This window comes from Megalobrama amblycephala, linkage group LG8, assembly GCF_018812025.1.
Source record: "Megalobrama amblycephala isolate DHTTF-2021 linkage group LG8, ASM1881202v1, whole genome shotgun sequence".
In the NCBI taxonomy this organism is placed as follows: Eukaryota; Metazoa; Chordata; class Actinopteri; order Cypriniformes; family Xenocyprididae; genus Megalobrama; species Megalobrama amblycephala.
The window spans coordinates 404,752-420,530 of NC_063051.1; the positions used below are offsets into that span (position 1 = coordinate 404,752).

The window sequence follows — 15,779 nt, forward strand, 5'->3', positions numbered from 1 at the left end:
CAAACAAAACCAGGTCTGTTATATAAAGCCTGTCACATAAGGACAGTGACTGCAAGAGGAATATTCATTCTTTTCTTTTCTTTTTTAAAGATCCAAAATCCACTGTCCACACTGATAATATAAAATATATTTTTACAACTACATATTTATATTTTATGAACAAAATGTGAGTGGTGTTTGCACATGCAAAATTGGGTGGTTGCCAAGGTGTTGCTATGCTTATTTATTTTGGGTAGTTACTAAGTGTGTTCTGGCTGGTTGCCAAGGGGTTCAGGGTGGTTGTATGGGGGTTGCTAGGATGTCCAGGGTGGTTGCTAAGTTTTCTTGGTGATTACCAGCAGATTTGCAGTCGCTCTGAGAGTAGGTTGCATTACGCCAGTTCAAATGAATAGTCGTCTGGTGAAAGTTTAACCTTGCATGCATGCCTTCAGAGGGTACGTCCTCAAGAGATTTCTTTTGGCCTGATGTCATGACAAATATAAATACGAGCCAGTGGCGTGTGCGTGTTTACAAGTGAGCGTGTGTCTGGGTTTGAGGAGAGACTGTGTCAGTGTGTCTCTTGGTGAGGGGAGGGAGAGCAAAAGTCTCCTGCTCTCTGCTTGTCTTCCTCATTGGCTTGTAACGTGTCCTCGCTGCCTGTCCTATATGTCCAGATGTCTTTAGTCTCCGCCTTCCCTTGAGATTCTAACAGACAGCGTTAAAGGTTATCGCACGGATAAGGATGCTGTAGGAATTCACTGCCGCTCTGCAACTTAAGGTGAGATTTAACGGCCTGTATTCAAATATTGTATAAAGTCGATGTATGGTTTGGGGTTTTATATGTTGTGCGTTGAGTATTTTAGGAGAGCTCACAGATGTGTTTATCTCTCTATCTCTGTGTGTGTGCAGCAGAGAGGGAGAATTCAATAACAGCAGCTGCTCAGTAGTTATTTTCTGGGCCACTTATCTGAAATCCACTTCCTGTGAGCTCTGGACTGCTGTGTCATGATTACTGCTACTGTCTGTACAGAGACTCTTGGCTCTGCGTTGGTATTGATTTACACTGAGACTGAAGCATATGAATGAGATAATTGAGATTTTTTCACTTTAGTTTGCAATGGTATGTTTTTTTTTTTGCAGTGATGCATTAGGTTTATTTAGGTTGCTTATAAAGGAGGATGGGGCAGGGTGTCAGAGTTTTTACATATTTATTTTTGAAAGTTTATCTGTATAGATATTTTTTACAAAAATCGTTGATTTCATATAGTGGGGCATGATGTCTCACTATCGTCACAGTGGGAATCTGCTGTTTAATGACACTGATTTATCTTTTTTGAAATGTAAAATACTGTCTGAAGTAAAATATCTGTATTTAAAATAAATATTAAAATTGCTGTGAATTTATTTTAATGTTTAATAAACTTATAAAAAGTTATAATATTTTCTCATTACAAAGTTGCCAGTGTGGCTTTATTGTGTTTAATTGTTTAATGATAACAAAAGTATATGGAATTTTAAAATATGATTACATAAATTATGTACAAACATGATTTTGCTTTTGTATTCATAAAAATATAAATATGAAAAAGATTATATGTAATGTTAGTTACATATAAGATCAAGACTGTGTATTTTATATAAAATCAGTTGTTTATCCAATAATCATTGCAAAAATATGATTAAATGTGAAAATATAATGACATATATCATAAAAATATGATTTTTGTTTGCATATAAAAATATGAAATTGAAAAAAATGATGTGTAATTTTAGATTGAAGGACACAAGTCACAACAAAATATCCAAATTTAAGACTATGTATTTAATATAAAGCCAATCACTGTCAACTCCACTGATGATTATTTAATTTAAATTAATTTAATCATTTGTTTAAATTATATTTTACCTAATTTGTTTTATTTTATTTTATTTTATTTTATTTTATTTTATTTTATTTTATTTTATACAAAAGCACTGCTCTGGAAAGGAAGCTTTTATATAATTGGACATTTGACTAGTTTCTGCGAAATAGCCCTTTCACATGTTACATCTTGCCCCGGTAATCCCTTTTTCATGTCAGCAACTTTTTTTTAGTTTTTGTCTATTGTCATAGAACTTAGACAACTCAGACGTATTTATGTATGTACAAACACACACACACACGTCACATGTGGCGCCATGGCGTCTTGTTCATATTTTCAAATTTGGCACTTGTCACTGCAGATCATGAGCACTAATAGGAAGTGACATCTCTGTCAGGCCACCAAAGGCCTGAGGGTCTCATTATCAATATCTCTTTCATCAGTCCTTACAGAACTGCTGCTGATCTGGAATCAGGGCTTGTGACCTCCAAGATATTTGGCACACAAATCTGCAGAATCAGAATCAGGTGTTAATATATGACCATTATTATAGATTTATATGTTCGTGAGTGATCGCTACAGTGACTTGCTGCTTCTTATGGCACACGATGAATCAAAACACTTAATTTGAGCAGACGTGGACACCAGTGAGACTCTACAGGCACAATAGAGGTCCTATTATTGGGAAGAAGGGGACAATTTTGGTGCCAGTCACTGGAAGAGCTTGAGAGATGGCAGACAGAGCTGGCAGTGCATGCTGGGAGTGCCAAGTGGTGCCAGTCTGTCAGCAGACCTCTGATCCAACCCCTCCAGAGAAGAGCAGCCTCTTCGGCCAAGCCAACTGCAGTGTGTCACTGAGTCCTAATTATTATCAGCTATGCAAATGAGTTTGTAGGAGGGTAAAAATAAATGTTTCAGAAAATTCACAGCTATATTTAAACCCCATTTATTGACTTTTTTATGTAGCTAATCTTGTGGTCACAGCGGTGTGGATTTCAGAGAGTCAGTTAAATGCCAAACATATGCTCTAAAAAATGCTGGGTTAAAAACAACTCAAGTTGGGTTGAAAATGGACAAACCCAGCAGTTGGGTTAATGTTTGCCCATCCTGCTGGGTAGTTTTATTTAACTCAACTATTGTTTAAAAGGCTGACATAAAATGAACCCAAAATATGTTGGAAATTAAAAATCAGACACTAGAGGCAACAGTAATAATCAATAGGTGGTACATTTATTAATAAGCAATTTAATAAATGTTTATGTTTAATTTTTATTAATTAAACATGTGAATAAATGTTAACTTCCAACATACTTTGGGTTCATTTTAAGCAAGCAATACAGTCTTTTTTAAACAATAGTTGGGTAAAATAAAACTACCCAGCACGTTGGACAAACATTTAACCCAACCGCTGGGTTATAACAACCCAATTACTGGGACTGTCCATTTTCAACCCAACTTGGGTTGTTTTTAACCCATCATTATTTAGAGTGTACATATCAACAGAATAAATGACTGTTCCATTTATTATATAAATATTCTTATATGTATCATTCATTTACACAACATCCATTGATGATTTTTATTTTATTTTATTGATCTGTTATCTTATCTCTTCTCTTATACTGTATTTATGAGAGCAAACAATCTTTGAAATGCAAATCATTATATTATTTTTTTATATATAATATATGTATTTCCACAACCTTGACAATGATGTATTGATTTGTTACTCTCCAGCCCTTTCCAGTATTTCTCCAATACATATTAGATAGAAGACAAATAATTTTATTGATCTGTCAGATCTGATTTTGATGTGTCCTCGCAGAGCTTCATCTGGTGATCTTCCTCGACGATGAGCGCCGAAGTGAACATGAAGACGATGTCTCAGAGCAGCTCTGGTATCCCTCTGCCCCGGAGCCTGACCACTCTCTCCAAACAGGACACCAAGAGCTTGAGCGGCAGTTTACTAGGTCCAGCCGCCAACAACCATCAGGATGGACGAACGTCCGTGTTGTCTTCCTCGACCTCATCCATATCTTCTCTTTCAGTCTCAAAGGAGTTACTCAAAGGGACAGGGTTGAGAAATCAGTCTTCACTGAGAGCTCAAGGGACATCCGGTGGCACAAGCAGGCCGCCGTTTGCTCCCCGTTCAGCCCAAAGCAGCCCACGTGTGCTTAAAAAAGAGACGATCCGATTCAAAAACACACGGGACCTCCGGAGGGGCTCGTTGCCCCAGGATGGATTCAGAGACATGGAGAGACACACCAACAAGAACTGGAGATCTGGGCATCATCAATTTAGGAGTCTAGACAATGAGGTGGAATCGGGTCAAGCCCTTCGGAAGCTGACTAATGGGAACGTCATCTGGGAAACGTCAGCTGGCATTCAAAGGGACTTTCAAAAGCAGCGGATGAAAATGCAGGCTCGTGGTGATGGCGACAGAGGGATGATTGCATCGAAATCCCAGGTCAGTGTCACAAACACGTGTCCTGCAGGCAGAGAGTCTCCACGGATGGCAGCAGTGGCACCTTTCAGATTTAGGTGAGATTTTTACATTTATTACTATTGGTTTATATTGTTGCTGATATTTAATTGTGCATGCTCAATTTCTCTACTTTTTCTCATTTAAATGACTTTGCCATCATCTGATGCTCACTTGAAGTTAATCTATGCTAATAATTTAATAATAATATAATTTAATAATATATCTCGAAATATATATTAGGGATGCATGATATATTGGCCACAATATCATTATCGGCCCAATAAGAAAATTTGGCCAATATATTGAAGCTTATAAATAATGGATTATTTCCTTCAGCTGAGACACTTCAGATGAGCACTGTTCACCGTGATGGTTTTGAATTGCTTGAAATATGATGGAAATCACTTCAAAAAGGAAAATACACTTAATAATAATTGTGATACACTTAAACATAACTTAATAATACACTGCGTTCCAAATTATTATGCAAGAGACAAATCAGTAAGATTTCTGTACAATAAACATTTAGATTTTAGTTTTTCTAAGAAAATGTTTGTTTGTTTATTTATCCATGTCTTTTTAGATAACTGGTATTAATCTCAGACAAAATAATTTGCCAGATCTATGGAAACCCTACTTAGAGGTTGTTCCACATTATTAAGCAAGTCACAGTTCTCATGCAATATGGGGAGGAAGAAAGATCTTTCTGAAGATGAAAAGCATGAAATGGTGCAATGTTGTGCAAAAGGCATGAAAACAACTAATATTGTGTGAAACTGAATGGAGATTATCGAATTATCATAAGATTTGTGAGTGATTTAGAGCACAGCAGAACTCGGTCAGATAAAGGCTTATTGAGTAAAGTTCCTGTCAAAAAATTAATTGTATTAAAAGGGCAGCTATAAAAAAAGCCAGTCTTGAGCAGCAAACGGGTATTTGAAGCTCCTGGTGCCTCTGGAGTCTCAAGAAGCTCTCCATGCAGGCTGGCAGTTGTGCGTAAAGATGCATTTCAGCCACTCCAAACCAAACCTCACAGAGAGAAACATTTACAGTGGGTTTAGAAATACATGAAGACTCATTTTTAAATAGTTTTATTCACTGACTAATGCCGTACTACAATGGATGGTCTAAATGGATGGATTTCTGGATGGTTGGTGAATGGCCACCACGTTCCAACAAGACTGCGACGTCAGCAAGGAGCTGGTGGGTGATGATTTGGGCTGGAATACTGGGAAGTGAGATGGAGGGTATTTAAATGACTTTTGCAAGATATGTGGAGTTCATATCTGGCCATTTTCAGCTATGGTATAAAAAGGAGGATAGTGCATAGTATAATGCACTATTGTACAATGCACTATGCACTATCCCATGCTGCAAAAAAACACGACAGCAATAAAACTGTTTGAAAATGTATTTCTACACCCACTGTAAATGTTTCTCTTTGTTAGGTTTGGTTAGTGGTGTCTAAAATGCATCTTTACGCACAACTGCCAGCCTGCATGGTGAGGTTCTTGAGACTCCAGAGACACCAGCAGCTTCAAATACCTGTTTGCTGCTCAACACTGGCTTTTTTATAGCTGCCCTTTTAATACAATACATTTTTTGATATGAACTTTCATTAATAAGCCTTTATCTGACCGAGTTCTGCTGTGCTCTAAATCACTTACAAATCTTATGATAATTCGATAATCTCCATTCAGTTTCACACAATATTAGTTGTTTTCATGCCTTTTGCACAACATTGCACCATTTCATGCTTTTCATCTTCAGAAAGATCTTTCTTCCTCCCCATATTGCATGAGAACTGTGACTTGCTTAATAATGTGGAACAACCTCTAAGTAGGGTTTCCATAGATCTGGCAAATTATTTTGTCTGAGATTGATACCAGTTCTCTAAAAAGACATGAATAAATAAACGAACAAACATTTTCTTAGAAAAACTAAAATCTGAATGTTTATTGTACAGAAATCTTACTGATATGTCAATTGCATAATAATTTGGAACGCAGTGTAATTGTGTGTTTGGGACATGGCTTTTAATGGGGCGACTTTTGTTTTTGTAATCAGGCTCTCAAAAATTATATAAGGATTATATAAGGATACATCTGGATTTAGATTTATCGGCCAATATATCGGTTATCGGCTTTCAAATATAAAGAATTATCGGTTATCGGTGCATCCCTAATATATATACATTTTCAATATTGTACATTATAATGTTGTGATGCCTAAATTCACTTCTAACATTTAGAATGATTGATTTTAGTTTTTGGTGTTTTGTATTATTATTATTTTTATTATTTAAGGAAAATAGTAAAGATATTTGATATAAATAGTATTAAGCTTACTTTATAGGTTTATACTTATAATTGTAAATAATTTGTTGGCTTATTGTAGTAGTCAGAATTTTAATATTGGTGCATCAAATAAAAAAAAAAGTCAATGTGATTTTTTGAACTTAGACATGATTTTCTTAAAATCAAATTCCCCTATTATCAAATGATTTTACCATTAATATTTCAATATATATGCATGTTTGTGTGTGTGTGTGCACATGTATCAATCCACCTATAAATTTATAGCTGTACACTCTAACTGTATGGTTAATATTGTTACATTTGTAATTTGTACCTGTATTTTATATATATATTTTTAACTCTTTCCCCACCAGCGTTTTTTTTTTTTTTTTTTACATTTTTGATCAGTTTCACAAAATGTTCATGGCCCCCAGAATATTTAGTTGTATGAATATCTGAACATAAATACAAAACAAAAACAAAAATATTGCTTGTTTCTGCTTTTTTTTGCTTGTGTTTTGATCCGAAAATTCTGTACTCTTTCGGAAGTTGCAGCAATAGCACCCCCTACCGTATAACAGTGAAAATGCAGAAAGCCGTGAAATTCCATCAATGGCGGGGTAAAGAGTTAAAAGAAACATCTGAGACAATTGACCCTTCGCTGGGAGTTGACAGGCGATTCAACCAATCACAACGCCATTTTGTCCGACAAAGCAGTCAGGGGAGTTAGTAGATTAACCTCGGTGGACTTGAACTTTAAAAATGGTGTATACTGACGTCTTTCCATGGTTGAAACAACATTCCTTCTGATGTTCATTCATGTTTATTTGATGCTATAAATGAACTAGTAGGAAGAGATGATCGGTTCATGAGCCGCTTGAGCTGAGGCTCTACAGCGATCTGTCATGACACATTAAAGAGCCAAAAAATGGTATTTATTGTTTAAATTTCTTTAAAAATGACAACAATTTGAGACTTTGTTTCATATCAAAAGTAACCTGCTCTGTCTTGTCTGTCGACATGTTGTCAGTGTCCTCTTTGCTCCACGATATATTTTTCACTGCGAGTCTTTGCGAACGGTCAATTGATGCTGAAATTAAGTCTCATCCTTTAAGTTAATATGCTATAAAATCTCCCAATTTCTTTCTTGCTCACTTTTTGTACATCCTTCTGTCTCCACCTCAGGCTGCAGGTTCAAGACGACACTGAAGCTTCTCTTGAGGATCTGAGTGATTGTTCCTCAGACTCTATGGAAGTGTGCTGTGAGGATTTGAGTGAGTCTCTGCTAAAATACTCAAAATTCATGAGCGCAATGTCTTTTTTCTGTGTCTACCTTTTTATATCGGACAGTTAACTGTCGTGAGAATACTGTCGGTCTGAGATTGTTATTAGTGTCTGATATCATCAGGGTACTTTTTGTGTTAGAGACGCTACATATGACAAGAACTATAAGCAGATGCTGGTGTTATGATTGGTAGTCCACGTGAGGAGATTCACATGCTGATGTATGTTTCCAATGTCTGAAGCTCTTTTCAAATGGATTTTTACCTCAAATTTCAGTGAAGTACTGTATAATGCTGTAAATTCTGTAATGTTGGCCATATATATAACTTAATTTACAATTTACACCTAGCAAAATGCATGTCAGTCAGCTTGCAAGCAATGCATCATGGAACAAATACTTATTGGTTAGCCAATCATAAGAGAGCTAGTTAAGCAATAAGCTTAATAATCTAAATTGAAGCTGTGCATTACAGTGATTTTTACCAAGGTTAAAGGATTTTAGGCCCTCCACTTGCTTCATTAGTGTCAGTAACCTTCTTCGACTTACTTTACACAATATATTCTCCAGCCAGAATGTGAGAAGATATGAGAATAATGTGAGTCTTTACAGACAGTGTTCACATGTTTCACATTGATATACAGCATATGTGCAATGGAGACATACTTTTATGACTTTTGAGCGTAAGATTTATTTTCTGTAATTCCTCAGTGGGTGTGATTTTTAATGTGAGAATGATGACACGTGAACATACAAACAAACAGACAAGCGCAGCCATATGTAGCCACATCCGCACACAAACACTGAATGATACTCAAGCACGTCTCTTTGCAGCTTTTCCCAGTCTGAGTAATATATCAGTGTGGTGTAATGGCAGCAGCTGACCAGCTACAGATGCCAGCAACCCATGGGATGTTCTCATGTCTGCAAACATCTGCACTGCTGGCCAACCACAGTCTCCGGATGGGATCCAGATGTTTGGAGAACCTTTGGCTTTCTCTAGAGAGAGGGCGGTAGTCACATCAGAACCGTGCGTTACATATTTTATGAAGAGAAAACGGCAAGGTCTCTCACCTAATATGTGTCAAAATCTTTTGTGTAAGTGTTGGATCATTGTGATATATAATGTACATAAGAATATATTTTTTAATAATTTTTCCCTTTAGACAACAGTGAAATTAGGTGAAATGTGGAGACTTTTGAGCTCTTTATAATATATTGAATGTTTCTCTTAGATCTAACTGAGATTTTGCATATCTTTTTTGAAAGATAAGATAATTAAGATTAATTGGATACTTTTCTATCTATACATTCAGTGCTCAGTATAAATGAGTACACCCCCTTTGAAAAGTAACATTTTAACATTTATTTATATAACATCTGTTTAACTTATAACATGAAAGTAAGGTTAATAATATAACTTAGATTACACATTTTTCAGTTTTATTCAAATTAGGGTGATGCAAAAATGAGTACACCCCACAACAAAAATTACTACATCTAGTACTTTGTCTGGCCTCCATGATTTTTAATGACAGCACCAAGTCTTCTAGGCATGGAATGAACAAGTTGGCGACATTTTGCAACATCTATCTTTTTCCATTCTTCAAGAATGACCTCTTTTAGAGACTGGATGCTGGATGGAGAGTGATGCTCAACTTGTCTCCTCAGAATTCCCCATAGGTGTTCGATTGGGTTCAGATCAGGAGCCACTGAATCACTTTCACCCTGTTCTTCTTCAGAAATCCAACAGTGGCCTTAGATGTGCGTTTAGGATCATTGTCATGTTGGAAAAGTGCACAACGACCAAGGGCACGGAGTGATGGTAGCATCTTCTCTTTCAGTATAGAGCAGTACATCTGTGAATTCATGATGCTATCAATGAGATGCAGCTCCCGACACCAGCAGCACTCGTGCAGCCCCACATAAGGACGCTGCCACCACCATGTTTCACTGTAGGCACCATGCATTTTTCCTTTGTATTCCTCACCTTTGCAATGCCATACAGTTTTGAAGCCATCAGTTCCAAAAACATTTATCTTGGTCTCATCACTCCAGAGTATAAAGTCGCAGTAGTCTTCATTCTTTGTCAGCATGGGCCCTGGCAAACTCTAGGTGGGCTTTTTTGTGCCTGTGCTTTAGGCGAGGCTTCTTTTGTGGACGGCATGCCATTCCTCTGCAGTGTATGCCGTATTGTGTCACGGAAAATAGTTTGGCTTTCTAATTCTTTAGATAACTTGCATGCCGATTTTCTTCAACCCTTCTCATCAGAAGACGCTCCTGTTGAGGTGTTAGCTTCCATGGACGACCTGGACATCTCTGAGATGGTTGCAGTTCCATCTTTTTTAAGTTTTTGTACCACTTTTGCTACAGTATTCTGACTGATAAGTAAAGCTTTGCTGATCTTCTTGTAGCCTTCACCTTTCTGGTGTAAAGAAATTATTTTCTTTCTCAGGTCTTGTGACATTTCTCTTCCATGTGGTGCTATTGCTGACAGCATGAAAGTGGGTTTTAACACCCTTTTATAGTCAATTGTCTGCTGGACACCTGTGTAATGAATAATTAGACTCACCTGTGGTTGAATTCTTGTTAAATTAGACATTTGTAGTCTAAAATTTAGCTTTGCTCCAGAGACTTTCAGTGGGGTGTACTCATTTTTGCATCACCCTAATTTGAGTAAAATTGAAAATTTTGTTATAAGTTAAACAGATGTTATATAAAACTTAGTCTTGTCAACATTTTGGGAATTGTTTTTGTGTTCATTGAGATATTGTTTAAAATGTTACTTTTCAAAGGGGGTGTACTCATTTATGCTGATGCTTGTCATATATAGGGTCATATGTAGTGTATATATATATATATATATGTGTGTGTGTGTGTGTGTGTGTGTGTGTGTGTGTGTGTGTGTGTGTATATATATATATATATATATATATATATATATATATATATATATATATATATATATACAGTACAGTCCAAAAGTTTGGAACCCCTAAGATTTTTAATGTTTTTAAAAGAAGTTTCGTCTGCTCACCAAGGTTACATTTATTTAATTAAAAATACAGTAAAAAACAGTAATATTGTGAAATATTATTACAATTTAAAATAACTGTGTACTATTTAAATATATTTGACAAAGTAATTTATTCCTGTGATGCAAAGCTGAATTTTCAGCATCATTACTCCAGTCTTCAGTGTCACATGATCCTTCAGAAATCATTCTAATATGCTGATTTGCTGCTCAATAAACATTTATGATTATTTTCAATGTTGAAAACAGTTGTGTACTTTTTTTTTCAGGATTCCTTGATGAATAGAAAGTTCAAAAGAACAGCATTTATCTGAAATACAAAGCTTCTGTAGCATTATACACTACCGTTCAAAAGTTTGGGGTCAGTAAGAATTTTTATTTTTATTTTTTTGAAAAGAAATTGAAGAAATGAATACTTTTATTCAGCAAGGATGCATTAAATGAATCAAAAGTGGCAGTAAAGACATTTATAATGTTACAAAAGATTAGATTTCAGATAAACACTGTTCTTTTGAACTTTCTATTCATCAAATAATCCTGAAAAAAAATATTGTACACAAATATTTTGTACAATTGTACACATTAAATGTTTCTTGAGTAGCAGATCAGCATATTAGAATGATTTCTGAAGGATCATGTGACACTGAAGACTGGAGTAATGATGCTGAAAATTCAGCTTTGCCATCACAGGAATAAATTACTTTGTGAAATATATTCAAATAGAAAACAGTTATTTTAAATTGTAATAATATTTCACAATATTGCTGTTTTTTACTGTATTTTTAATTAAATAAATGTAGCCTTGGTGAGCAGACGAAACTTCTTTTAAAAACATTAAAAATCTTAGTGGTTCCAAACTTTTGGACTGTACTGTATATGTAAAGGGTCCTTGATTTGATATATGAGAAAATAGACACTTTTGCTGGGATTCAAAAAACAGCTCAAGGTCGCTTAGATTTGCCAAGAAACAGTCAGCAAATTAAATACTTCAGAAATCTCAGTATAAATTCAAACACATTCTCATTTCTCTTCTACATCTTCATAGCGCTATACTCTTGCTGTATGACAACAATTGACAACAGTTTGACTAGTTTTTCCCCTAAGAAATCTTAAGGGAATCATCTGAGGAAAAGTTTATATTAAAACAGTGAATGAAAGCTCTGTTAAATCAATGTAAGAGCATCCCATAAGCAATACATTCAACAATTTAATATTTAACTAAAATGAACTTTTCAGTCTTTTTGTGACAACTGTGCAGTCCACAGGAAGTATGTTCTTCTTTTAATGATGTCAATGGAAAAAGCCCCCATAGAATGACACGGCCACTCGTGACCAGCTCAAACAAAAGACCTCATTCTTCTCAGCCTCAGTAACATCAGAAGAATTACCCCAGATGCCCCAGGACTAGCATGTGTTTGGCCAAGTGTGCCGACCCCCTGCAGGAGAGCGCTGAGGTTTTGATTAAGTCATTGTACCGAACTGGTCAGTTGCATCAGGCTGGTTATGGGTGATTCGTTGAAGTCAGTGCCAGGCTCCTGTCTGGCTAACAGGGCTCATTTGTGAGCCGATAAAGACAAGCAGAAAGTGGATTTGTGGCATGCTGTTACCTTATTCACGGTGCTTTGTGCAGTGCAGTGTGGAGAGACATGGCCGTCTTAATGCGTGTTGTGATGTAGGTAGCAGCGTTGCTATGGTGACGGCATCTCCAGCGAAGCATTGCGGAGAACTCCATAGAGAGATGTGTATGGAATATCATGAACGATGATGCTAGGGATCATCTAAAAACAACACGGCGGTTTTATGAGGTGTATGAGGAGGTTGAGGGAGGTGTGATGGCAAACATCTGGACTCTGTTGATTTATTATATGCCTGGTAAAAGATTTATTCCTACACTGCAAAAAAAAAAAAAAAAAAAAAAAAAAAAATCATATTCTTAATTTATTGGTTTGTTTGTTCTGTTTTCCAGTACAGTTATCTCTGAAACAGGATCAATTTATATGAGTAGCAAAATTGACTTTTTAGAGAATATGTTATGAATATCTGTTTATTCATTAGTAGATTTTTGATTTTTTTCACTTGAACGATAACCTCACTAAATTTATTTAATTTATTTTCTGACTGTCTTTTGTAAAGGTATGCGGATTTAAGCAAAATTTTGACCTTGAGATTTGGTTTGAGCAGTTGCACAGGTTAAGTTTTCTGATAAATATACACCCTTAAAATAAATATTAAATATTGTTATATACTAGTGCTGTCAAATCGAATAATCGTGGTTAATTGCATCTACCATAAGTTTGTGTTTACATGATATGTGTGTTTATATATATTATTTTATTTATAAATATATATATATACTGTATGTGTGTGTATTTTATATATATATATATATATGTAATAATATATATACACGCACATATATTATGTAAACACAAACATCTATCTTAGATGCGATTAATCACGATTAAATATTAATCGTGATTAATTTGACAGGACTATTATAAACGTAATATTATATAAAATAGCATTGAAATGATAGAGAATGTATCTTGAATATAATTTTTTTCTTTTTCTATTTTTCAGTTTTTTTATGTTGTGTTGGATTATTTGTAGAACTGAATAACTAATGCATTCTTAATGTTTGGGGGAAAGTATGATTATTATTGTATTATAGTACTTAATACTGTACAACCATATCTTTGCAATAAAAGATAGATACATGGAGGGATACAAATAGAAGATATACATGTTAGGACATTTTTTTTCTTGCTTTGTGTTGGATTATTTGCAGAATTATAGAACTTATTTATTTGAGATAATATTGCTTTATTATATAATAACACTAAATGCAACCTATTATGATGGATGGATGGATGGATGGATGGATAGATAGATAGATAGATAGATAGATAGATAGATAGATAGATAGATAGATAGATAGATAGATAGATAGATAGATAGATAGATAGATAGATAGATAGATAGATAGATAGATAGATAGATGGATGGATGGATGGATGGATGGATGGATGGATGGATGGATGGATGGACGCATTGCATTTCTCCTAAAGGCACAAAGTGAATAGCTGTGATTTTATTCAGCAATGGATACTGGAAGGGGGAGGGGAGAAGCAATGGGGATGGAGAAACAATGTGTGTGAAAATACTCACTACGATGTACTGGATTCAGTTTACATTCTAGTATTGCAATTTGTCATCTCCCCTAACACTTTCTGCTGAGGCAGAGAGACACACTGGAAAATGCAATTGAGAGAGAGAGAGAGAGAGAGCGAGAGAGAGAGAAAGGGGGGAGGGACTGTTGTTGCGTGCAGCACTGCTGTCATTTGGCTGCTGCACGGCTCAGCGGCAAGACGGTCTGGTGAAGGGAGGAGAGAAAACGAGTGAGTGAGAGAAAGAGGAAAGAGACAAGGAGAACCAGGGTGGCAGCTGCTGCAGCCTGACAGGAAGGCTGAGGGAGGGACGGGCATTTTCTTCCCGTGCAAGAGAGAAAGAGCTGCACATTCGATCTCTCCTCCATGATCTTGCTCTTCTCACATTTGGCCCTAAATGCTCTCCCAGTAGCTTGGGGGTCAAATAAAAGCCAGCCAGAGCAAGGGGACGTCAAGTAAAGGTGTGGGCATGGCTGCCAAGAGGGGCAAGTCTGGCGTGCCACAAAGCGTGGCACGGAGTGAGTTGAAGGTGTACCGTGTGGGCAGCACGGAGGGACGCATCCCGGTGCCGTCCAACCTCCGCAAGCAGAGGTCCCTGACCAACTTGGCCGTGCTGACAGATGCCGAGAAGAAGATGCAACTCTATGAGCCCAAATGGTGTGACGACATGAGCAAAGCTGCCTCAGGACACCTGAAGATGGGCAAGCCCAAACCCGCGGCCGGTGGAGGGGCGGTTGGTGCCCAACTCTCCCGCAACCTGTCCAAATCGGACCACTCCCTCTTCCAGGGCAAACCCAAGACGTTCACTCCACTTGCTGCACCTGGTGCCTTGGGAAAAGGCCAAAGTCGGATCCCTCGAGGCCCTTACGCGGAAGTAAAACCCCTGAGCAAGACGTCCGATGACTGCAAGTCCGACGACGATATCCTTTCCAGCAAAGCCAAAGCGAATGGAAAGAAACCTGCAGCTGGGAGCTCTGGAGACCCGGAGGCTAAAGGTCAAGGTGAGGAAGGTGGCGATAAACCCTTCCTCAAGGTGGACCCGGAGCTGGTGGTCACCGTTCTTGGTGACCTGGAGCAGTTGCTCTTCAGTCAAATGCTCGGTGAGTAAAACCTCTGCGACCAGTTTTCACGCCCACTTACTACCAGCAAGGCTAATGAATGGTGTGGATTGACCACGCCGCTGTTTTGATCCATATTTGCCCTTGGAGATCCCTCGAATGCATGTTGCCGTGATTATAAAGGTGGTCTCGGACAGCTGGACAATGCAGGGCTTTGTTCTGGCTAACATGTGCAGTGTGCATCCGCCCTCTCTCGCACTTGTGGGAGAGAAATTGCGCTCATAGATTATTCCCCTTGGCGTATATCCAATATCATTCAATGATTGAATGACAAAACGCTTGGGGGTGACGCTCGGCACACTGATCTGCTTTTCGACGCCTGTCTGGTGCTTGTGTGTCTCTCCGTTTGTGTGTGCTGGTGTTGCCACTCTTCTCTCATCTGTAACGAGGTAATGGCTGCTATCAGGGACACGGGTAGTACGAGGCAAGGAAAAGGCTCTGGAATACAAAAAAGGGTCATAATGAATTCGGTTTGTAGTTTGTCATCAACCCTTTTGACTGCGGCTTGATCTGTAGAAACTGATAAATGTTGTTATCGAACACATGAACGGAAGC

General features: G+C 37.2%; 1 protein-coding gene across 14 annotated transcripts in view; it reads left to right on the forward strand.

Moving 5' to 3' along the window:
* Positions 1 to 412: 412 nt before the first annotated feature.
* nav1b (neuron navigator 1b) overlaps positions 413 to 15,779 on the forward strand; it is an 86,606-nt gene continuing 71,239 nt past the window's right edge. For 4 of the 14 annotated variants that reach the window (XM_048198553.1, XM_048198554.1, XM_048198558.1 and 1 more), the window contains exons 1-3: positions 415 to 757; positions 3,667 to 4,382; positions 7,809 to 7,897. In XM_048198553.1, the coding sequence (XP_048054510.1) occupies positions 3,694 to 4,382; positions 7,809 to 7,897 (778 nt within the window). In that variant the 5' untranslated portion in view covers positions 415 to 757; positions 3,667 to 3,693. Of the gene's footprint in view, positions 758 to 3,666; positions 4,383 to 7,808; positions 7,898 to 14,032; positions 15,207 to 15,779 lie in introns of those variants that run through there. The other 10 variants (XM_048198564.1, XM_048198565.1, XM_048198569.1 and 7 more) reach the window with 5 other exon arrangements.